This window comes from Tenrec ecaudatus, chromosome 2 (genome assembly GCF_050624435.1).
Source record: "Tenrec ecaudatus isolate mTenEca1 chromosome 2, mTenEca1.hap1, whole genome shotgun sequence".
Lineage (NCBI taxonomy): Eukaryota > Metazoa > Chordata > Mammalia > Afrosoricida > Tenrecidae > Tenrec > Tenrec ecaudatus.
The window spans coordinates 142894187-142918422 of record NC_134531.1 but is presented as its reverse complement, the minus strand read 5'-3'; the positions used below and the strand labels follow the sequence as shown (position 1 = coordinate 142918422).

The 24236-nt window shown below is 46.7% G+C and overlaps 1 protein-coding gene across 1 annotated transcript in view; it reads left to right on the top strand.

The window, feature by feature from the left end:
* SPOCK1 (SPARC (osteonectin), cwcv and kazal like domains proteoglycan 1) overlaps positions 1–24236 on the top strand; it is a 664044-nt gene that overhangs the window by 509677 nt on the left and 130131 nt on the right. The window contains 1 exon segment of the mRNA XM_075542692.1: positions 16600–16714. Coding sequence (XP_075398807.1) covers positions 16600–16714 — 115 coding nt within the window.

Here is a 24236-nt window from a genome sequence, read left to right as displayed (position 1 = left end):
TCAGATGCCCTAGAAAACAGGAGCAATCACATTAGGTAGTGGAACTGGCAACCCAAACTTTTCATCTACCTGACTGATTTCAGAGATGCCATTCCTGGGGCCAAGGAGGCGCAAGTTAGATGGTGGGTGGGACTTGATCTGGGAAACTTGATTTGTGTTGACAAGAGCAGAGGCATGTGGCATTTCTCAGCCATCAGTTATATAGGTGGGATTGGCTGTTCATCTCTCGATTTAATCATCCGATATTTATTTAGTGTCTGCTCTTTTTTACATCTCTTGATATAGATGGGGACTAAAAAAAATGAATGATATATAGTCTCTGGGGGCCTTGTTAGAGCCAGATAAGAAAGCAGTCATTGCAAGGCAATAGTCAGCATTGGATACTGGGCCACCTGCCACAGCCTCTGTGGTGTGCTACAGACAAGGCAAAGTGTCTAGGAGGGGTGCCTCACCTCAAACTTGGCAGACGTTGCAAAGAACAGCAGGAGGGAATGTGGTTGTCCTCTCCAGAGTCTGTAAGTGGCATTAAAGGAGACAGGCATTTGTGAGAGAAGCAAGATATGACAATGGAGGACTATGTGGGTAGGGATTACCGAGGGCCTTTTCAATGGGACTGAAAAGCTTTGCTTTTCATCAGAGGATGACAGGGGTCTGGGAATCGCTGTCAGCTAACGTGGGGTATCACAAACAAATTTGCATTGTTGTATAGAGCTCACTCAAGTGTGGAGAAGCTGTTGGGGAGACGCAAGAATGGAGGTGGGCCCGGGGAGCTGGAGGAAGAACTAAGATTGATTAAGTGTCTTCCATGCTCCAGGAGTTCTGCTGGTGCTGGAGAGCCGGTACCCCTTTTATTTTCCTGACAGCCACAGGAAGCAGGGTTCTCTTTATTTCAGCGATAAGGAGACTGCACTGTGGATGGGTTATGCAAATAGCTGCGATTCTCACCTCCAGTGAGCAGTGGGGCCCTGGTGTCAGCTACTCTTCTAGGGCTGCAATGAGAGATGCACCCCGACACACAGACGCTGAGCACCAGGCCTCCCCCTTCCATCTTCACAGCTGGAGAGGTGAGAGGCATGATATAAATTAGGTGCCACCTTGGCTTGCCCTCCACCTTCTGTGAATTCTATCTAGGGGGAAACTTCCCCAGCTGGTGGAAGGGGAGGCAGCCAGCAGCTGAGCGAGGCAGCTCAGTATTGGCGGGGGCACCTCCAAGCCCACAGAGACAGCCAGCCGCAGGCATCTCAAGGGCACTGATAGCAGCAGAGACATTTTTATTTTAAGCAGGGGCTGGCACCTCAGAACATTCCCTTCCTTTCTCGCAGAGCTGCCTGAGCCCCCACATCCAGGCCCCGTGAGAGGCAGGTGAGGGAGGTCCCTGTTCCCACACTTACTCCGCCCCGGCCTCTTCCTCGCCTCGAGTCTTTCCCACCTGCTTTGCGCCTTTTCTTTTGGTACTTGCAGTGCCTCCTCCTAGCCGCCCCCGTATTTCTTGTCATTCCCTCCTCCCTTTGTGCCACACTTCTCCTAGTACTTTTGTTCCTTCGCATCTCTATGTTTATCTTTCTGTTTTCTTCCTTTCTCATCTCTCCCCTCCTCCCCCGTTTCTTCCATGAAGTAAGACTGACACAAACAGCACCTTGGCCGCTAACCCACAGGTTGGTGGTTTGCACCTCAGAAGACAGGCGTGGAAATCGCTCCAAATGCGTTATCCACTGAACACTGTATGGGGTGCGCTTTTCTTCCAACACTCTTAAGGTCTCTGTGGGGTGGAGTCAAGGGCATGGCATCTGGTCCTAGCCCTTAACCTTTCAGATTGCTGGGCCAAAGATGCCTCAACCTCGGCAGCACGGTTCCACCTACTATCCAGGAGTCGGGCTTCTGCCTGGCCGGGGGATAGAAGCAGGAACTGTGCCCAGTCCTTGTTCACAAGTTGCCAACCCTGAGGAGAGAGTCAGATTCGGAGGCCTGATTTTATGTAACGTTGAGGGGTTTGGTTTGGTTTTGCGTTTTTTTGAGGCCACTTTCTGCCTTCTAACTTTTTTTGTGTGATTTGGGTGAAAGTTGACGGAGTAAATTGATTTTTCATTCAACGGTTCGGACCCATTCTGTTGTGTGTGGCGTTGATTGCAATGCCCAAGATGTAATGCACCCTCCCCACCTCCTCCCTGTGCTGACTGTGTCTGTTTGTCCTTCTTTCCTCACCCTCCCTGCCTTCTGGGATTTACTGCTGGGTTAAATACTTCCCTTGTGACCACTTAGGGTTGGTTGTTCTAGGAGCGCACGCCTCCCTGGGGTTGTTGTCTACCATGTGCTCCCCAAGTCCATCTGGAACCCCTGTAGCGATCCCTTTCAGCGTGGCCAGCAGTGGTAGTCCTCGGGCACCATCTGATCTTTCTTGTGTCGGGGCTGCGTGTGGAGATTCACGAGGTCAATGAATCCTTTGGACTAATTGTTTCCTTGCATATTTGATTTTCTTTATCCATGTTTGTGGTTTTTTTTGCTCCAGATGAGGAGAGATGGACCTTAGAGGGCCGCTTACTAACTTGGGGACACTGATTGTGACTCAGCAGAGGAGGATGTAGAACATTGTCTTTGCAGACTACGTCATGAGCCCCTTTTATTTCTGCCTGGCTGGGCTACTGTGACGGCCTGCTTTGGGAAATGCTGTGCTCGCCAGTGCCCAGTTACGACACCCGGCAGGCAGGCCTTTACTTGGCGTAGCTGCAAGCTGTTCTGCCCCCAGGGGAAGCTGTGTCTGGTTGCCATCAGCTTCTTGACCACAGAGAAGGTACCCACATCTTCTTCTCTGAGTCCATTGGCTAGTTGTCTTCACTTCTGTAAGATGTCTTAGCTGATTGCGGCAATCTAAAGTGACTTTGAATGAAATCATTGTCGCTCGTGCAGCTGACAAGCAAGGCTTTCCTTTGGAGTCATCCCGGAAGAAGTGCCCGGCTGGCTTCACGTCCTTCGTCAGAACAGCCTGCAGCAGGGGCCCTCCATCCTTCTTGCTTTCCCAGCTCGGGAATCATTCTCTCTGCTCTCTGCCTCTTCAGCCCATGGTCCCGGGATGGCTGGAAGGACTGCCACACCTCCCAGCCCTAGACTAGGGGGGAATGGAGGGGTCTGAATCAAAAGTCAACACTGCTATTTGCTGGTTTGTTTGTTTGTAATCAGTTTATTGTGGGCTCTTAGAGCTCTGATAACAGTCCATACATCCATTGTTATCAAACACATTTACACACATGTTGCCATCATCATTTTTAAAGCATTTTCTTTCTACTTGAGCCCTTAGTGTCAGTTCTTCTGTTTTCACTCCCTCCCCCACCCCACTCCCACTTTTGCGAACCCTTGATAATTTATGAATTGTTTTTATTTTCATGTCTTACACCATCTGCAGTCCCCCTTCACCCATGTTTCTTTTGTTCATGCCTCCAGGTGGGGGTAGGGGTGTGGGGAGCACAGTTATACGCCGATCATTTTTTTCGGCTCCCATTGCTCCCCTTTCTCCCCTCACCTTCCCTCTACCCTCATGGTATTGTTGCTCTCATTATTGGTCCTCAGGGGTGTATCTGTCCTGGATTCCATGTTTTGAGAGCTCTTATCTGTGCCAGTGTACATGCTGCAGTCTAACCTGATTTCGAAGGTAGAACTGGGTCATGATAGTGGTGAGGAGGAAGCATTAAAGAACTAGAGGAATGGTGTGTGTTTCGTCAGTGCTGTGCTGCACCCTGGCTGGCTCGTCCCTTCCTTGTGACCCTTCTGTATTTGCTGGTTTTGTGTCTTGAGGCAGTTATCTATTTTCTCTGGATTCCAGTTTCGTTGAATTGTTTTGAACAACTCTTGGAATCTCCCCAGACACACCTCACAAGACACAGCCCGAAAACTCTGCAGAGCAGTTTTATTCTGTACACAGGGATCGCTATGAGTTAGAATCTACTGAAGCAAAAGCAAACTACGGTAAGTCACGGCCATTGACTTAATGCCGACTTACAGTGACTCTACAGGACAGGGTAGAACTGGCCCTGTGTGTTTCCAAGACTGGAACTCTTTATGCAAGGTTGGCTGTTCAAAACCACGAGCCACTGCATGGGAGAAAGACAAGGCTTTCCACTTATGTAAATAATCCATGTAAAGAAGACAAATCCTCACAGCTAGACCAATAGGTAACATCATGATAAATGGAGAAAAGGCTTAAGATTGTCAAAGATTTTGCTTTGCCTGGATTCACAATTGATGTTCATGGAAACAATCAGGAGATCAAAATACACATTATGTTAGTTTGATCTACTAATAAGACCTCCTTAGGATCATGACAAGCAAGGAAGTTACTTTAAGGACTATAGTGTGCCTGACCCAGGCCATGGTATTTTCAATGGCCTCATATGCATGTTAAAATTGGACAATGAATAAGGAAGTCTGAAGAAATAATGATTTATTTGAATTATGATACTAGAGAAGAATATTGAAAGTACCATGTGTGGTAGGTAAATAATCTGGTGTCAACTTGTGAAGGAGTGGAGTCTAGACTGTCAATCAGGTCGCAGCTTGATGACCTCATTTAGAGGCACCATGGAGATAAATAGCTCATTGGAGGTCAGATACACTCACTCCCTGCGAGTCATTCCTGCTGACCAGACACATGGACCTACACTAGAACCCTGGAGCTGGTGGAGCCACGTGGAGACCCACACCAGTGCTGAGATGCTTACACCGCCACTGGATCCATAAGACTTTCTACCCATTGGCCTGTGATCTTCCTGCATTTGGCATCATTGCATGTGTTTAGTGAGTCTGAAGAAGACTCTATAGATCGGTATTGGATATGTTGGCTAATATCAGAGTCATGGAATTGATCTGGACTGGGCTGGGTTGTTTTCTCAATATTCAATTACTCTTGTATATAAAGTTCTTTCTTATACACATATGAGCATCTATGAATTTGTTTCTCTAGTCTATCCTGACTAAGGCATGGGTGCACCATGCATGGACTGCTAACAAGACAAACCAATCTGTCTTGGAAGAAGTATGGCCAGAGTACTCCCGTGAGGCCAGGATGGCCAGACTTCATCTTACATGCTTTGGAAATGTTTTCAGGAGAAATCATTTCCTGGTGAAAGACATGATGCTTGGTGAAATGGAGGGGCAGTGGAAGAAAGGATGACCATCTGTAAGATGGCTTGATACCGTAGCTGCAACAATGGAATCTGGCATAGGCACAGTTGTATGGATGGTGCGTGACGGTGCTGTATTTTGTTCTGTTATGCATAGCGTCACCATGAGGTGTAGCCAGCTTGATGGCACCTAACAACAACAACCCTAGGAAAGAGGCTTGCTGGTATGGTAGGTGGAGGATTGGGCTGTTAACTGCAAGCTCGTTGGTTCAAATCCACTAACCAATCTATGGGAGGAAGGTGAGGTTGTCCACTTAAAGCTTTAGTCTTGGGACCCTGTGGAGCAGGTGGCATAGTGGGTTACACGTTGTATTGCTAACTGCAAGGTCAGCAGTGTGACACCACCAACCACTCCTTGGGAGAAAATCGAGGCTTTCTCCTCCCATGAAAAGTCAGTCTCCGAAGCCCACAGGGGCAGATTTACCCTGCCTTGTAGGGTCCCAGTGAATCAGCATCAACTCGACGACAGTGACTGTGGTTTCTGATAGGGTTTCAATGAATAAGAATGGGTTCAATGACCTTGGACACACACATATGATCACAGAGAAAGAGATGGGAGGGGTTACCACCAAAAAACCCAAACTCACTGCCACTGAAGTGATGCCAAGTCATAGTGACCTATAGGACAGAGCAGAACTGCCCCTGTGAGTTTCTGAGACTGTACCTCTTGACGGGAGTAGAAAGCCCCGTCTTTCTCCTGTGGATCAGCTGGAGGTTTTGAATTGCTGACCTTGCAGCTATTAAGTCATGTGACAAGCTGGAAACCCACCTCCCCCAGCAGACAGTGTTTATGATTAGGAGGGCAGGTGGCAGGCTGTAATGCCCAGCAGGATGTCCGCTCATAGCCCCTTGGCAGAATCTTTCGCCCTTGTTTGGTGCCAGGTAGCTGATTCTGACATACAGCAACTCTATATTTAGAGCTATAATTTTTATGGGTGCATATCAATAAGCCTTTTGTCCTGTGGAGCCCCTGGTAGGTTTAGACCACCAACCTTTTAGTTCGGGGTCCCTGTTGGTTTTAGGGGTCATTAACTCAGTTCTAACTCAGTGCCCCTATGTCCGACAGAACAAAACACTGCCTTGTCTGTGTCTTCCTCACACTGTTATGTTTGGGACCACTGCTGCAGCCACTGAATCAGGCTGTCTTGTGAGGACTTAAGGCCTTCAACTAACAGGATGAAGTTCACTCACATGATGAAAATTAATCTGCATTACTTAAAGAGAACTGATTAAATGTTAATCCCATGTCAAAACATTTATAGCAATATTTGACTAGTATTTGACCACAATATTGGACACCATAGCCTAGCCAAGTTGAAACAAAAAATGAATCATCTGTCCAACTGGGCTACAGTAACCTTGACCTCAGTCATTGTGTGGGACCTTCCTGCCATCTTGCCAAAGGTCTGAGCTTTTACACTCCAAGCTTCGGGACTAGGCATGAAGGGGCAGGTCTTTCTTAACTTCTACCAATCACACGGTCACTTTTTGCATTCACGACATGCTTTACACAGCCTATATTTTAATTGAGTACCTACTATGTGCCAAGCATCATTCTAGACATCTTGGGTATAGGAATAAAAAAAAAAAAAACTAAGATCCTCCAGCAGGATCTTGTCTTGTGGAACTTACAGTCTACCAAGGAAGATGGAATACAGTAAATAACACCAGTGAGTAATTTATGTGATATGTTAGAAGATGGTAGACTTTATACGTTAAAAAAGAAAGAGTAGAACAGGGTGAGAGGATTAGAAGGGCTGATTGTGATTTTGAAAAGGGTGCTGAGAGAACGTCTCAATGGGAAGGCAACATTTGAACAAAGGCCCAAAGGACTTGAGGAAGGTCCAAGGAGGACATTAATCCTCCCTGCCCTTGGGACTCAGTTGCGTCTGTGATCGCTACTGCGGGAAGACCATGCTTAATGAGGCTGTGCATGGCCTTGTGATACAACAGGGCTGGCCTGACTCTGTGGTCTGTCATCTCTCTGAGAGGCTACCCACAAGCAAGATCGGGGAACTCCAAGTCCTCCCATCATCTGCTTGGTTCTCCCAAATTGCTGACAGGGGAAATGCCACATCAATTTAAAATTTCAAAATTGTACAGAACCTCAAAAGCATCCCAGGCAAAATGGACCGCAGGGGAAACTCAAATGTGGTGAACCAGGGAGGTGCCAGGTGTGTGATGTTGTGGGAGCAGAGAATATGGGCCCAAATCAAACTCACTGCCACCGAGGTGATGCCGACTCAGTGACCCTATAGGACAAGGTAGAACTGCCCCAGTGAGTTTCTGAGGTGATAACTCTTTACAGGAATAGAAATCCCCTTCTTTCTCCTGTAGAGCAGCTGGTGATTTTGAACTGCTGACTATGCAGTTCTCAGTCCAATAAGTAACCAGTGGCCACCAGGAACACGGACAGGGACACGAGGAAAAGAATAGGGCAGGGCCAGACACCTTAGGCAGTTGGTTCTCCATCCTAAGGTTCAGGTTACTGTTGTGTTATTGTCTGAATGGTTTCACTAATCAAAGGCTGTGGGAGTTTGCTCATAATTGTAACTTATCTGTGAACTCCTGCTCTTTGCTAATGAAGTCTTCTTCTTAGGCTCCCTTACATGGAACCGAGTTCCTGTGCTCCACAGAGTGTTCAATGACTGTACTCTTTTGGAAGTAGATCGCCAGGCCATTTCATTACAAGGCATCTTAGGCTGGACTTGAACTGCCAACCTTTTTAATAAGTAGCCCAGTGCTTAACCCTGAATGCCACCCAGGTGCTTCTTGGATCATGTTACTGTTCTTGTTGTTGTGTGCTGTGCACTCTGACACGTGGTGACCCCATAGACAAAGTCAAACATCCCTGTAGGATTTCCTGGTCTATACTCTTTTTGGAAGCAGATCTCATACTTTTTCCCTCGGAGCCACTGAGTGGTTTGAGGAGATAAGATGAGATGCCCCACTTTCAGTGGTACTAAGTTTAGTCCTTGGCTCATTTATTAAGTTCATTGCATTTTATTCTTTATAATAAATGGACACTTTGAAGGTGACACTTTGAGACTATGAATAGCCTTTACTGTAGTAATGCAGCATATTTGGTAAAGATTAAATGATCCTTTCCTGACTCAATACTTATTCTGGCTATTGCAAAATGGTGGTTTTCTAGTGCTAGTGTTCCTTCTGAATTTATTTAGCTGGTATTCTTCTATAAAGAGGTTATTCTGCATTATCACATTTTTGGTAACTTCATCTTAAAAAGTGGCAGATTCTTCAGGGCACTTAACTCAGAAAAGAGAGAGTGTGTATATGAGACAAAGATAGACCCGAGTCAGATCATCAGCCTTGATATATGTGTTCTTCAGAGGAAAACAAACAGGTAACTCCATTGAAGTGGTTCCATCCGCTCTGTTCTCCACTCACTTGCTCACTCTCCTCCAACTACATTGGCTTCCTTCCAAGTGCCCTAGTACAGTCTGCATCTTCTACCCCAGGCTTCCCCCAGTGCTGCTGCTGTCCCTTTGCTGAATACCCTCTTTGCCCAGATAGCTTCTTGGATCACTCTAATCTGTTCTCTTAGACGTTTCCTTAGCATCACCATATCATCTTTTATCTCCTCATTATTTTGTCTCTACTTTTCCTTTGTTTTCCTCCAAAGCCCCCACCATCCTCTGCCACATGAATGCTGTGAGAGCAAGGTCTTTGTACCACTGGTTCAAAGTCTAGAAAAGACTCGACACATGGGCGGCAGGGAGGAGGGACTGTACTCAAAGACTGTGCAGCTTGATGGGAACACACACCTCCTCTCTCTCTCTCTCTCTCTCTCTCTCTCTCTCTCTCTCTCTCTCTCTCTCTCTCTCTCTCTCTCTCTCTCTCTCTCAGAGCGACTAGTGTGCTTGAACCATGGACCCTGGGATTAGCAGCCTGATGTTTAATCTACCAGGGCTTCTAGGGAGCACAAACATATGTTTTGAATGCAAGAAGGAACACATGTGAATGTGTTTGCCAAGGCTCTGAATGAGCCCACAGCCTGCTCCTTGTTTCTCTGCCAGCTCCTTCCCATGACCATCAAACCACCCACGTCCCGTGCAGCCACAGAAAGCTGCTCTCCTTCCAGCTGGGGACAAGTGTGCAGCCTCCAGCTCTGGCCCCGGCAGCCGGCAGCCACTCACTTCACGCCCAATTATTAAAGCCAGCAAAGCAGGGAGATTATTTTCCCCCTCCACTTTGACATGATTTGGGGGGAATAAAAACAAATCAGAATTCATCAACTGTGAACAAAATTGTCAACTGTGAACTGTCAACAGTCTGGTTTAAAAATAGATGATAGGTTGATGAAATACAGGAGAGAAAGCAATTTAAATAAAATGTTTAAAATAATACCCAAAGCATGCTGGTAAAACCAAGAATGCGGCGCGGGGGAGAAATGCACTCGGGTGAGACTTGCGTGAGCAATGAAACAGTGTGGTTAGTAGTTTCGCTTTACAAATCATAGAAGAGAGAGATTTACTGGCCATTTGCAGGAAAACATTTCATTCATTTGGACGTATTGGTGTGTTATGCAAAACGGACGGGAAGATTGGCTGGGAAATCTGCTACCACGTTTATTTTTAAGTAGGTCAACATTTTGAATATGTCTGCCCATTCAGGCAGGCTCTGTCTTTGGGCTCCTCCAGATGGCTCTGTTTCTGCCGTGATTGGGGAAGGCATTTCGGTTCTAGTGGGTCAAGGGTCCAGAAGCTCCAGGGGGTTGTATTTAAAGTTGCATGAGTATAGGTTTAGTACAGTGTCTGCACATCCTGAAGTGATTTCTCAGCGCCTCAGCTCTGCTCTTTTAAATGCATGGAGCTAATTGTTTATCTAACCGCTTTATTCATACAGTTCATAGGAAAAATGCATTTTTTCTATTTCTTCATTTCTAGGAATGAGTCACAATTGATACACCCGCCTCTTCTCATTTCTAGCTCCCCCTTATCCTGGAAGGTCTGTTCCATGTTCTGTTTTGTTTTTCTGTTTTGTTTGGTGGTTTGTTTTTGTTTTTCCTGTCCAGGAGCACTGAGCCATGGTACACAAAGATTTGTTCCTTATCAAACTAAGAGAAAGCTTGCATTCCATAGAGGCGGAAGCTTGGAAAACAGGGTGAAAGGTGTGAATTCTTCCCTTCCTGGGGCTCCGTGGGGTCCAGGGCAGTCCTGACTCTCCTCCCCACAGACCCTCCTTCACCCGGGCCAGGACTAGATGAAGGCAGGTGGCAGAGACAGACACGTCCTTTTCCTTCTGATGGAGAAGCCAGGGGCGCCTTTAGACTCTGTGAGTTCTCAGTCATGAGTGGCCCCCTTGCTCCAAATCCGAAGAGATTTTGTCTCCACCTCTTTTCCTCCTTTTAATTATTTTTTCTAAAGTAAGGAGTTATGGTATCTCTTGAACAAAAATGTCAGTTTACAATTTATGCTTTGGTTTCAACATCGAGGCTGTGGATTCTAAGAAAGGAGATTCAACCCACTCTCTTTAATGTAGAGCTCTGAGGCAGGTTAGCAAAGTGCAGTCTGGCCAGAGGGACTTAATTGCCTAGACTAGGGCCTAAGTACCTGCGGGGCGGACCATGGGGGAGGGGGCATGGTACCTGAGCAGGCCCTATTATAATAAACAGTCATCTATGATTTGGGCAGTTTTCAGCCCCTGCCATGAGCAAGCCACGAAAGAGATGGTGTGGAAATTCTAGGACCTTGTTATTTGGAAGCCTGCAATGTCCCCTGCATTAGGGGACACTTATTTCTCACCCCATCTCTCCCTAGCTTTCTCTTTCTTTTTCAGGGACAGAGTACTTTCAGCTTCTCCCTTTGCTCCCTGCTGCCCTTCCTTTCCTAAGGAAGGCTCTGGGTCTGGTTTGATTGGGGATGGGGGCAGGGGAGCCTGTGTCTCAAAAAGCGCACAGTCAGTGCTTTGGAAGGACGACGTGGGTGGCCCATTGTCTGTTTGACTTCTGTTGTATTGGAAGGGCTTTCTTCAAGGCGTAGCGCACATGCTTTGCGTTTCCAGAATCTTTGTGTGAGTGGACCAGGGTGTACAAGCCAGGTCTCTACATTCATTCTACCTGTGATGATGGTAAGGTGGGACAGGGCTTCCTGGGAATTGGCGATCTGCAGGTTGTAAGAGAGAGTTGGACACTCCTATTGTTCTTGTTGCTCTAAGTTCTTTTGGGTCAGTATGGCCCATAGCCACCCCATGAGACAGAGTAGAACTGCCCCCCCCCGATTTCTTTGGCAGTAATTTTAACAAAAGCAGATAGTCAGGTCTTTCTCCCATGGGGGGTCATTGGGAGAAAGTGCCACATGTTGGTTAGCAATTTAACACTTCACTGTTTGTGCCACCAGCAAGCATTTTGGAGCACCTCAAAAAAAGTCCTTCACAGTCATTGAGCTGATTGCAACTCTTAGTGACAGTACAGGACAGAGCAGAACTGTGGGTTTGAGACGACAGCCCTTGATGCCAGCAGAAAGCCTCCTCTTTCTACTCGGAGTGGTTTGAGGTTTCAAAGTGTTGGTCTTGTGGTCGGCAGCCCAACATGTAAAAACCACTACGCCACGAGGGCTGCTTTGGAGGTGCCTCTGGGTGTTCATTTCAGAAAGAAAATAATGGGAGCTAATGGTGGCAAATGATGGCACCTCAGACATGCTTGGTGGGAATTAGAGGAACATTGTAGGAAGAGACGGACCATTCCACTGGAGACGGACCATTCCACTGGGGTCCCACTTACTGGCCATCCGGATTCTCTGCCCAGTGATCATTCAAGATTCAGGTGTGAAGCTGTGTGACCTGCCCCTTCCCCGAGGTATGGTGAGCACACTCATGCTCTTACCTGCTCTCTCCAAAGCGATTTCCCAGGTAGCGTTGGTAAAGTATGGTGGTTATCTCAAGCAAAGCTTATCAAACGTGTTTTACATTTTTGAGTACATATGATATAGTCATATTCTGTTGTGAATATATGATATATTTTATGATACATTCTATAATATCATATACCAATATATTTGTATTTTAGTAAAAGTATTTGATACATACAATACTACAGAGAATTTTTATATAAAAATATGTATGTCATTTACATGACTTATTGAGTTTAGCAATAAAACTAAAACCTCAAAATCTAACACCACCCATCTAATATCAGTTACGATTTAAAAATACATGACCTGTTTTCATGGTGGTATTCTTGGGTAAGCTTGGGCCTGTTGTGGCAGGGTCAGTAATTCAAACACATCAGCCTCTTCATGGGAGAGAGATGGCACCATCTGGTCCTGTGAAGATTTACAGTCTTGGAAACCCTATGTAGGTCCATTGGGAGTCAGGTGGTGTGGTTGATATTAGTGATGGTTATTTTGGGGGCGGGATGGTGGGGGCGGTGTGCATGCAGGGCTGGAGTTCCTAAGAAACTGACAGATACGAAGGCACCTGCAGAAAGCGGGGGGGGGGGGGGCCAGTTATTATGAGCATCTGACTCCTGTCTGATCCCAGTCATCTATCTACCTTCCCTTTGGAGGAAACCCCTATCTTGATGGTATTTGTTCTTCTGTTTTCTTGCTTTAAAAGTAGCCTTACCACATACGGATGTATCGCTAAATAGTATGTTATGAGTTTGATATAAAATTGAATTCATAGCCTTTTGAGCTTCATTTAAATGTCAAATGTTGTCCTGATAGATAAAAAGCAGATCTCTGCCCTTGAAATTTGGATTTTTCACTGTTGCAGAAAAATGTTGTTTTTTTCTGGTGGCGTTTCCCTGGAGTCTGTGAAGCTGCCTGGCTGCCTCCAGAGACTACCGATAGGCACCACACAGGGGAGGGTGTGCTGCAGCCCCAGGAATTGCAGTCCCCAGGGGCTCCTAGTCTAGCAAAGGTCACCCAAATGGACAGGTGTTGTGGGCACCTGGCAGGCCATTAGGCTCCAACTGCAGTGGTAGGCTCGGGCGAATGCGAAGGCTGAGAAGCAGAGAACAGAATGTGGTGTGTAAGGAACAGACTAGGAGCAGCTGTGGGCAAGGATGGTTTCAGGATGAACATCTTGAATGCTGAGCTTCAGCAACTGGATTCTTTGTATAAGCAACCCTGCTAGGTTCCTAGTGGTTAGAACAGAGGTTAGGATAGTTGAGTAGACAGCTCTTCTCCGTCCTCTGTTTATCACTCAACAATTTATTAAACACCTACTTTTTGCAGTGAGAGGAGCAATTCCTTAACCACATAATCTCCTTTATGGTGGCATCATGGCATAGTTAGGCCGCCAACTGTGACATCAGCAGAACAAATTCACCAGCAGCTCCATGGGAGAAAGACGAGGTTTTCTACCCCCTTAGAGATGTATAGTCTCGGAAACCCACAGGGGCTGTTCTGCTTTGTTCTGTAGAGTCACGGTGAGTCAAAACTTCCTGAACAGCAGTGAGGTTTATATGCAGCGAGTCCCTGGGTGATACAAATGCTTAACAAGCTCAACTGTTAACTAAAACTAGAAGTTCTAGTTCACCCAGAGGTGTCTGGTGATCGAGCTACTTCTGAAAAATCACAGACCCCTGTCCAAAGCAAGTCATGTGATCAGGGTTTCCATCACTGAGAAGGGATAGTTGAGTCTGCCATCAGGAGGTGCTGGGCTGCAAGACACGGGACAGTCAGTGATCAGAAGCAGAGGCGCTCCAGCTTGAACCCAGAAAGGAAGGCATGTTAGTGATAGTCTGACAATTTATTATAGATATGATCAGGCAACCATAAAACAAATGTGATCAGGCTTTAAAGTAAATAAAAGTGTTACTTTGAACTCTACACAATAAATTAGCATAGAGAATGTGGTAGTTACATAATCTGTTGTCAACTTGAGACTATTAGAGTGAAGGGGTGGAATTTAGCCTCCCAATCACGTTGCAGCTTGATGATATCATTTGGAGGCGCCAAGGAGATAAATAACTCACTGGAGGTGGGGCACAGACTCACCCCCTGAGAGACATTCATATTGACAAGCCAGATGGAGACACACTGATGGAGCCAGAGCCCTAGAGCTGGAGAAGACACGTGGAGACCCACATCAGCACTGAAATTCTTCCACCACCACTGGATCTACAAGACTTTCCACTCACTGGCCTGTGATCTTTCTGTATTAGGCATTATTGCATGGCTGTGTGAGTCTAAAGAGGAATTTATGAACTAGTATTGACATATGGGCTAATATTAGATTTATGGATTTGATCTGAACTGGGCTGGGATGTTTCTCAATATCCAGCTGCTCTTTTATATAAAACTCTTTCTTATACATATATAAGTGTCTCCCTGGATTTGTTTCCTTAGTCAACTCTGACTAAGACATATATACTTTCCCCTATTTAGCTTTAAGGATCCCTGGTGGCACAGTGGTTAAAGCACTCAGTGACTCACTGAGAGGTCAGCTGTTCAAGCCCACCAGCCACCGTGCAGGAGAAAGGTGTGGCAGTCTGCTTTAATTAAGAGCCACCATCTTGGTATCCCTTATGGCTGTTCTACTCCATTCTATAGGATTGTCATGAGTGTGGATCTACCTGATGGCAAGGACTTGTGTGAGTGGATTAGCTTCAGAAATCCTAAGTGGATTCTAAGTGGTTTGAGGAGGAGTATTCCCAAAATTGAGCTAACCAGAGGAGAAAGAGGAAAAGGAGGAGGAGGAGGAGGAGTCAGAGGCTGGCTGTGCTCTTTGAGAAGAAGCTTCTGTATTGCCAACACTCCTCTTTATTTATTGTTCATCCATGATCCATGTGGGCTGTCTATAGGCACCTTCATACTTGTGGGGTTCTTGTGCGCTCCAGCCCTACACCAACGTACAGTCCACATAGCACACCACCACCCCTACCACCACCACCCCCCACCACCACACCACACGACACTCCCTCTTACCCATACTCCTGTGCAGATGGCTCTAGAAGAGCACTATCTGTTACGCTTCACTGATAAATCAGTTGCTGTTTGAGGCTGTGTCATAACTTCTGCTGCTACCATGCTGAGCGCATATTGGATACTCCAAGTGAGAACCAGGTGGAGTTTTGCATGAAGAGATGCTAACGTTCTGTGGGCTTCCCTTCAGGGGGAGCCCGACAATTGGGGTCACACAAGAGTGACTCCAATACATTTGGACCCAGGTTCAAAGCACTCTTTCCCTCAGTCTGTAACCAGTGTGGGGACCGAGTCATTCCTTCGTTCACATGGAACCACTATTCATCTGCATTCATGTGTGCTGCCTGGCTAAGATTTGTGGCTCTCTGCATTTGTGCTTTCCAAGGGCAAGGACTATATCTCCTCTGCTCTCCCTTTGAGAAGATTCCCCTAGGGACCTGATAAGAGCTCTGTGCACAGTGGGCGCTCAGTCCATCTTGCCTGTCTCCTCCGCCTTTGAACGTATGCCAGATGCAAAGTCTGGTCCCGGACCCCTGGGCTTTTGCCGAGCACTGATTACACACAGGGCTTGCTCTTGAGAGTTTCACAGGTAAAAAAGGAGGCAACTCTCTGACCGCTGGGATGGCATGGTAAAGCCGTACCCGGTGCCTTAACTCTGATCCCCATCACCCTAGGGTCTTGCTGTGGGACCATGTGCCAGATGGACCATTAGGTGCATGGCCCTGGCTGCACCCCTGACAGCATTATGATCCAGTCCGCATTTTGTTTTTTAACTTCTTTGCATCCAAGTTTCTGCTTCCATAATGTGAGGGCAATTGCACTTACAAACAACACCCCTCTCCCCTGCATGGTGGTTTCTGAATCAGTTGAGGCTGATAAGTAGAGCGCTGGCAAAAAGTGGCTGCGTTTCCAAACTGTGACTGGTGAAGTCTTGATGAGGCTGTGGCTTCTAGACTGCTCATCCTGACGCTCCGTATTCAGTGGACACAGGTGATTTAGACCATCACAGGCACCGTGCCTTCAGCAGGGGGAGGACTTTCGTGGACTATTTACTGTGACACTCTCCTGAGGAGAGAGGGCTCAGCCTCCTGTATCCTTCCTCCCCATGAAGAGGGAGTGAGCAGCCTGGGAGCGTCTGCTCTGGAGGAAGTGCCACACAGAAGCCTCTATTGGGCCACTGGAGGACTGGGTGGCCCCTGGAGGATTCCAGAGATGTTCAACTTCATCCTAATAAACTTATAGCATAAATCGTTTCTGTTGAACTGATCACTCATTATGTTAAGCTTTACCATGATTTTACACTGTTTCATTATTTTTGAAAAACATGTTTTCTTATACCTTTGGAAACAAACATACAAAAGGCCATTTCTTTTCTGAAATTGTGTAATTAAGATCTGGAGCTGAGTCGGACATCTCTCCTCTGACTCTGCACCCTGCCAGTGTCACTGTGGCCAGAGGGTCACTGGCTGTTTCCTAGGAGGTGAGTACATGTCTTGTGTGACTGCATTCTCAAGGCCTGTTCTCTTTCTCTCTTGCAGTGCAAGTTAGAGTTCCATGCTTGTTCTACTGGCAAAAGCCTCACCATTCTCTGTGATGGGCCCTGCCCGTGTCTCCCGGAACCTGAGCCACCAAAACACAAGGCTGAAAAGAATGGTGAGTGGGGATCTCCAGGGATTCCAGGGAGGGAGTGTGGAGGGCTCCCTGGGCAGGCTGGGATGTCTCAGAGTTGTTCTGGGGAGGTGGGCATACTTCACAAGTACTCCAGCATGTCTAGGGACTCTAAACGGAATTGCCTTCCACAACCTACACAAGGAAAGAGAAGGGCTGAGAATCTTTGAAAATAATCCTGTTAGACCAGGTCAAATTGGCTATGGGGAGGGAGGGGCATGTTTTCAGCATCTAAGACCCGAGCCTGCCCTTGGGTACATCTTGGTGTTCTTGAACTCTAATCTCTCAAATCCTTTGAACTTCTCAAGGCCAAATTTCAAAACAGAGTCTGGAGAGATGTCACAACAGTGGAGAGCATCCCCACCCCCACAGCATTTCTGTATTAATATATTCTGCTTGGAATTCAGCACAGAGCCAGGGGACACATGAAAGCAAGCTGCCTCCCCATGGGCACTGGTTTCCCTGCTGAGGCTAGGAGGGCAGGAAAGGTGGGCCTTGTTTGGATGTCTTCAGGACAGAGAAAGTAATGTTACTGCATTCGTCTCCTCGCGGCCCTTGCTGAGCCTTCCTTCGTAAGAGCCAGGATAGAAGTTTGATTTTTGCTTTTGTGGACCTGGAACTTTCTCAGTTTTAGCAGATTAATCTAAGCAAAATATGCGCGTGCATGCGTGCGTGCGTGTGTGTGTGTGTGCATGTGTGTGTGTGAAGGCTGCAAATGGCTTGGTGCTCAGGTAGTAACTGAAAGGTTGACAGTTCAAATCCTCCCATTTCAAATCCATGCTTAGGCACCTTAGAAGACTTAGTAATCTACCTCTAAGACATCAGCCATTTAACCCTACAGAGCAAAGTTCTCCTCTGGCACATATACTACTGCCAGGAGTCATAAGTGACTCATCAGCAACTTGTTTATGTTTCTGTGTGTTCTGTGTGTATGTGCACACAAGAACACATGTATGCTTGTGTCTTCTAAAGTGAGCAGCTATTTGTAATGAAGGAGAAGGAACAGGGTGTGAATATTTATCTTAGACCCTGTCCTGTAGGGTCACTATAAGACAGAAGAGACCTAAAAATGATGCAAGGGGACTGTTGGTGTTTGGTCAAGTACAATGTATCTTTAATGAATTACTGAGATCCGAGTGCAGGGTGCGCGTGATAGTGGGACAGGAGAAAGGTGAAAGGAAATAGAGGAAAGAAGTAAGAAGAAAAAGCTATTTATAGAGGTATTTTATAGGTATGTATATATGTAAATATATTAATTGATAATGAAAGGGAAAGAGGCCAATTTACATATATTTATATGTTAAGCATTAATATAGCAAATGGACTTTGGGCCTCTATTCAAGGGCTCCCTCAACACAAGAACACTGTGTTTTAATAACCGGGTTCTCTGAGGTACTCACCTTCCCAACACAATCATTGAAGACAAAATGGGTGCATAAACAAATGTGGAGAAAAAAGTGGATGGTGCCCAGATAGCAATAGATAGAGCATCTGGGTCTTAAAGGCCTGAAGTTAAACAAGCATCCAACTAGCTGGGAAGCAACAAAGCCCACATGGAAGAAGCACAGCAGCCTATATGATCACAGGTGTCATGGGAATCAAGTATCAGGCATCAAAAGATGCCAAACAAGCAATTATATGGACGTGAAGATGGGGGTTGGAGTGGAGACCCAAAGTCCATCTGTAGACAATTGAACATCGCTCTACAGAAAGGTTACAAGGAAGGAACAATTCAACCAAAGTGCAGTAAAGCGCTGAGGAAACACACATCAGTCCTCTACTTCCTGAATGTTTTCTCCCACAACGACCATGACCCAGTTCTACCTCACGAATCCGGCTGGATTGGAGTACACACATTGGTACAGAAAAGAACTCTCAACACATGGAATTCAGGGGAGATAAAACCTAAGTAACAGTAGTGGGAGTAGTGAGATTACGAGTGTAAGGGCATAGTAGGAGTAGGGATATCATGAGGGTAAGGGGATAGTGGGAGTAGGGATATCATGAGGGTAAAGGGATAGTGGGAGTAGGGATATCATGAGGGTAAGGGCATAGTGGGAGTAGGGATATCATGAGGGTAAAGGGATACTGGGAGTAGGGATATCATGAGGGTAAAGGGATAGTGGGAGTAGGGATATCATGAGGGTAAGGGGATAGTGTGGGTAGGGATATCATGAGGGTAAGGGCATAGTGGGAGTAGGGATATCATGAGGGTAAGGGGATAGTGGGGGTAAGGATATCATGAGGGTAGGGCATAGTGGGAGTAGGGATATCATGAGGGTAAAGGGATAGTGGGAGTAGGGATATCATGAGGGTAAGGGCATAGTGGGAGTAGGGATATCATGAGCGTAAGGGCATAGTGGGAGTAGGGATATCATGAAGGTAAGGGGATAGTGGGGGTAAGGATATCATGAGGGTAGGGCATAGTGGGAGTAGGGATATCATGAGGGTAAAGGGATAGTGGGAGTAGGGATATCATGAGGGTAAGGGCATAGTGGGAGTAGGGATATCATGAGGGTAAAGGGATACTGGGAGTAGGGATATCATGAGGGTAAAGGGATAGTGGGAGTAGGGATATCATGAGGGTAAGGGCATAGTGGGAGTAGGGATATCATGAGGGTAAGGGGATAGTGTGGGTAGGGAAATCATGAGGGTAAGGGGATAGTGTGGGTAGGGATATCATGAGGGTAAGGGGATAGTGGGAGTAGGGATATCATGAGGGTAAGGGCATAGTGGGAGTAGGGATATCATGAGGGTAAAGGGATACTGGGAGTAGGGATATCATGAGGGTAAAGGGATAGTGGGGGTAGGGATATCATGAGGGTAAGGGGATAGTGTGGGTAGGGATATCATGAGGGCAAGGGCATTTTGGAAGTAGGGATATCATGAGGGTAAGGGGATAGTGTGGGTAGGGAAATCATGAGGGTAAGGGGATAGTGTGGGTAGGGATATCATGAGGGTAAGGGCATAGTGGGAGTAGGGATATCATGAGGGTAAGGGGATAGTGGGGGTAAGGATATCATGAGGGTAGGGCATAGTGGGAGTAGGGATATCATGAGGGTAAAGGGATAGTGGGAGTAGGGATATCATGAGGGTAAGGGGATAGTGGGGGTAAGGATATCATGAGGGTAGGGCATAGTGGGAGTAGGGATATCATGAGGGTAAAGGGATAGTGGGAGTAGGGATATCATGAGGGTAAGGGCATAGTGGGAGTAGGGATATCATGAGGGTAAAGGGATACTGGGAGTAGGGATATCATGAGGGTAAAGGGATAGTGGGAGTAGGGATATCATGAGGGTAAGGGCATAGTGGGAGTAGGGATATCATGAGGGTAAGGGGATAGTGTGGGTAGGGAAATCATGAGGGTAAGGGGATAGTGTGGGTAGGGATATCATGAGGGTAAGGGGATAGTGGGAGTAGGGATATCATGAGGGTAAGGGCATAGTGGGAGTAGGGATATCATGAGGGTAAAGGGATACTGGGAGTAGGGATATCATGAGGGTAAAGGGATAGTGGGGGTAGGGATATCATGAGGGTAAGGGGATAGTGTGAGTAGGGATATCATGAGGGCAAGGGCATTTTGGAAGTAGGGATATCATGAGGGTAAGGGGATAGTGTGGGTAGGGAAATCATGAGGGTAAGGGGATAGTGTGGGTAGGGATATCATGAGGGTAAGGGCATAGTGGGAGTAGGGATATCATGAGGGTAAGGGGATAGTGGGGGTAAGGATATCATGAGGGTAGGGCATAGTGGGAGTAGGGATATCATGAGGGTAAAGGGATAGTGGGAGTAGGGATATCATGAGGGTAAGGGCATAGTGGGAGTAGGGATATCATGAGGGTAAAGGGATACTGGGAGTAGGGATATCATGAGGGTAAAGGGATAGTGGGAGTAGGGATATCATGAGGGTAAGGGCATAGTGGGAGTAGGGATATCATGAGGGTAAAGGGATACTGGGAGTAGGGATATCATGAGTTAAAGGGATAGTGGGAGTAGGGATATCATGAGGGTAAGGGGATAGTGTGGGTAGGGATATCATGAGGGCAAGGGCATTTTGGAAGTAGGGATATCATGAGGGTAAGGGGATAGTGTGGGTAGGGAAATCATGAGGGTAAGGGGATAGTGTGGGTAGGGATATCATGAGGGTAAGGGGATAGTGGGAGTAGGGATATCATGAGGGTAAGGGGATAGTGGGGGTAAGGATATCATGAGGGTAGGGCATAGTGGGAGTAGGGATATCATGAGGGTAAAGGGATAGTGGGAGTAGGAATATCATGAGGGTAAGGGGATAGTGTGGGTAGGGATATCATGAGGGTAAGGGCATAGTGGGAGTAGGGATATCATGAGCGTAAGGGCATAGTGGGAGTAGGGATATCATGAAGGTAAGGGGATAGTGGGGGTAAGGATATCATGAGGGTAGGGCATAGTGGGAGTAGGGATATCATGAGGGTAAAGGGATAGTGGGAGTAGGGATATCATGAGGGTAAGGGCATAGTGGGAGTAGGGATATCATGAGGGTAAGGGGATAGTGTGGGTAGGGAAATCATGAGGGTAAGCTGATAGTGTGGGTAGGGATATCATGAGGGTAAGGGGATAGTGGGAGTACGGATATCAGGAGGGTGAGGGCATACTGGGAGTAGGGATGGGATACGGGGAGAAAGGGGAACCCATCACAAGGTTGGATGTATTGCGCACTCCCTCGGTGTTGAATAACAGAAATGTGGGTGAATTGAGACAACAGTAACTATAACACATGAAAAAAAACCAATAATACATAATTGATCAAGGATTCAGGAGGAAAGGAAGAGTAGGGTGGGGAAGCTGATACCAATGGCTCTAGAAGAAAGAAAATGTTTTAGAAATGTTGATGGCAACACATGTACAAGTGTGCTTAATACAATTGAGTGATAGATTGTCATATTTGTAAGATTCCCCCCAAAATGATTATTTTTAAAAGAATTATATGATTGTTTAAAAATAGTTCATTTCCACTTGCAAGAGTATAGGTGACTAAGTGAACAGGGAGAGAGTGATCAGCAAGAGAGAATAATCACTCCCTCATATACCTCTCCACAAACAGAGCAGCAAAAGGCAACACCAACAACTTTGTGAAACAAATAGCCAGCATGAGAGCTCCTTCAGCAGTTGCCTTGGTCCCTACATACGTAATTTTTGTTTCACTGGAACGTGGGCTGACAGTTTGCTTTTGTGAAGCCCTCTGCCTCTGGACTGTAAAGAGTTCTGGAAACAACGTAGTACCTGGCAGTTTTGAAAGCAATACCACCTTGCAAGCCTGTACCAGTGAGTCCATTAACTTGGAGTGTCAATAGTTCAAATCTGGTACCGTTCTCCCAGGGCGCTCGGAGACTGCCTTGCTCTGTTACAGGCCCCGTTTGTAGGTTTTAACTTAGAACTGAGCTTTTCAGGAAGCATGAGAGGAAGCAGGAATGACCCTTTGATGAAACACTGAATCACTGTCAGTTAATTTATTCTATACAAGATTCTATAATCTCCTAATGGGAGAGAGTAGAAGCTCCTTTTTGTATAGACTTAAAACCACAAAAGTCTGTTTAGTCAATTCTGAATTGCAGGGACCTCTCATGTGCTGCAATAGAACGGTGTTCCTTCATGTTCTCAATGGTTGTACCCTTTGGAAGTAGATCACCAGGCATTTCTTTCAAGGTGCTGCTGAGTGGATTCAAAGTGTAGACAGCTGAATTCCTTGGGTCACATAGGTTTCTCTTAGATCTAATGCTCAGTGATTTAGGGACACAAGAGAGGTCAAACGTGGTGCAGTCCCCGCACCTGACCTCACAGAGAGGACCCGTCCAGAAGCCACAGGCAGTGGGACGGGGGCCACAGATAGACTCTTCACCCTGGTTTGAGACAATGTGGCTCCCAACCTTGGGCTTCAGCAGCAGCCTTGTTTTTGGATAGGAATGCCAGAAATGTAGTGATATTGTTGTTTTATCTGGGGCCTTCCTTCTGTTTAGAATCTTTGATCCTCCTGTAATGAAAACATTAGTGTAGTCACTTCCAGGTAAATTCTGTAGCTTTAATAATTAGATTTCAAGTCAGATATTCCAGAATTTTCCCCGTCTCCTTTCTCTCTAAGACAGCGGTTCTCAACCTTAAGACCCCTTTGGCGGGATTGAAAAACCCTATCACAGGGGTCACCCGTTTCATCACGGTAGCAAAATGACAGTGATGAAGTAGCAACAAAAACAATGTTATGGTTGGGGGTCACCCCCACATGAGGGACTGTCTGAAAGGGTCGCGGCATCAGGAAGGCGGAGAACCACCGCTCCAAGGGTTTCTCTAAGTTCTGGAGAAGTGGGCATGGGGTGCGGGCTTTTGACAGAGTCGTGCGATTGCAGGTGGTGTCTGTCGTTGTGCCCGCCACCATTTATGGCGTTCTCCCTGACTTCAGTGATCTGACTGTCCTGCTCATCCTCACTGCATCCTGCATCCTGCCAAGATCTCTGCTCACCACGCCATTAAGCTTGTTACTGGGCCCCCTGTTTGGTATGCCAGGCTTGTCTGAGTGACCAACTCTTCGACAGTCTCTTCCTTGTCCCTACTGAGGAGTGTAAGAAGCGTGAGGATGCCCTGCTATGCCTTTCTTACGCCACAGGTGGTTTCCCAAACCTCTCCGTGAACATGACCTGCGGCCATTTCTTTTCTTATGCACAAGATATTTTTATGAATCTGGCCGCAAATAGAATTATATGGAAACAAAATGCAGGTGTTCTTTGCCGCTAGACTCCACAGCCTATAGGATTCAGCAGGCCCTCTTCCCTGCCTATAGGATAGCGCTTGACTCTCACTGGCCCGTATTCAGTCCCCATTTATCAGAAGAGAAAAATAAAGGTCTTTTGAGAAAGAAATGTAACCTGAAGTTAGACAATGGGCAGGGTTCAGAAATGAGCCCCGCGTCGTCTCTGTCTTGAAATTGTAACGTAGTGCTTTTGTTCCTACGACATGTATAACTTCAGGCCACAATCGATGAACGGTTCAGCTTGACGAGGATGAAAGGTTTCGAGCTGAACTCGATTAGAGTGAGATTGAGGGTCTCTTGCGGTGGCAGCCACTTGCCAGAACGTTGACATGTGAGACCCCCACCCCTAGACAATGCCAAAGTGCTCCTCGCAAACAGCACCGTTTAGAATGCCATCCTACAGGCCCCTCCTTCCCCCTCCCGATGTTCCCACGTCATCTGGAGGAGGAAGCTGGGAGAATAAGGCCATCTCCCTTTCTATGGACACTGAATTCCTTTGAGTCTGGAGGAGCAATCTAAGAAATTCTGGGAAGTGTGTGAACTAAGTAGCGTGGGCCGGGCGTGTGCGGGGCGATGGGGGCATGCGCCCCTCAGGTGGGGAGGAGAGAGTTCTGCAAGCGTCTCCAGCAGGGTGTGCTAAGGAGAAAATCACAGCTTCCTTCCAGCTGAGCTATTTGGAGCAGGAGAAAAATAGTCTAAAATGATTTTCTTTCCTCAAATGGTGTTTTC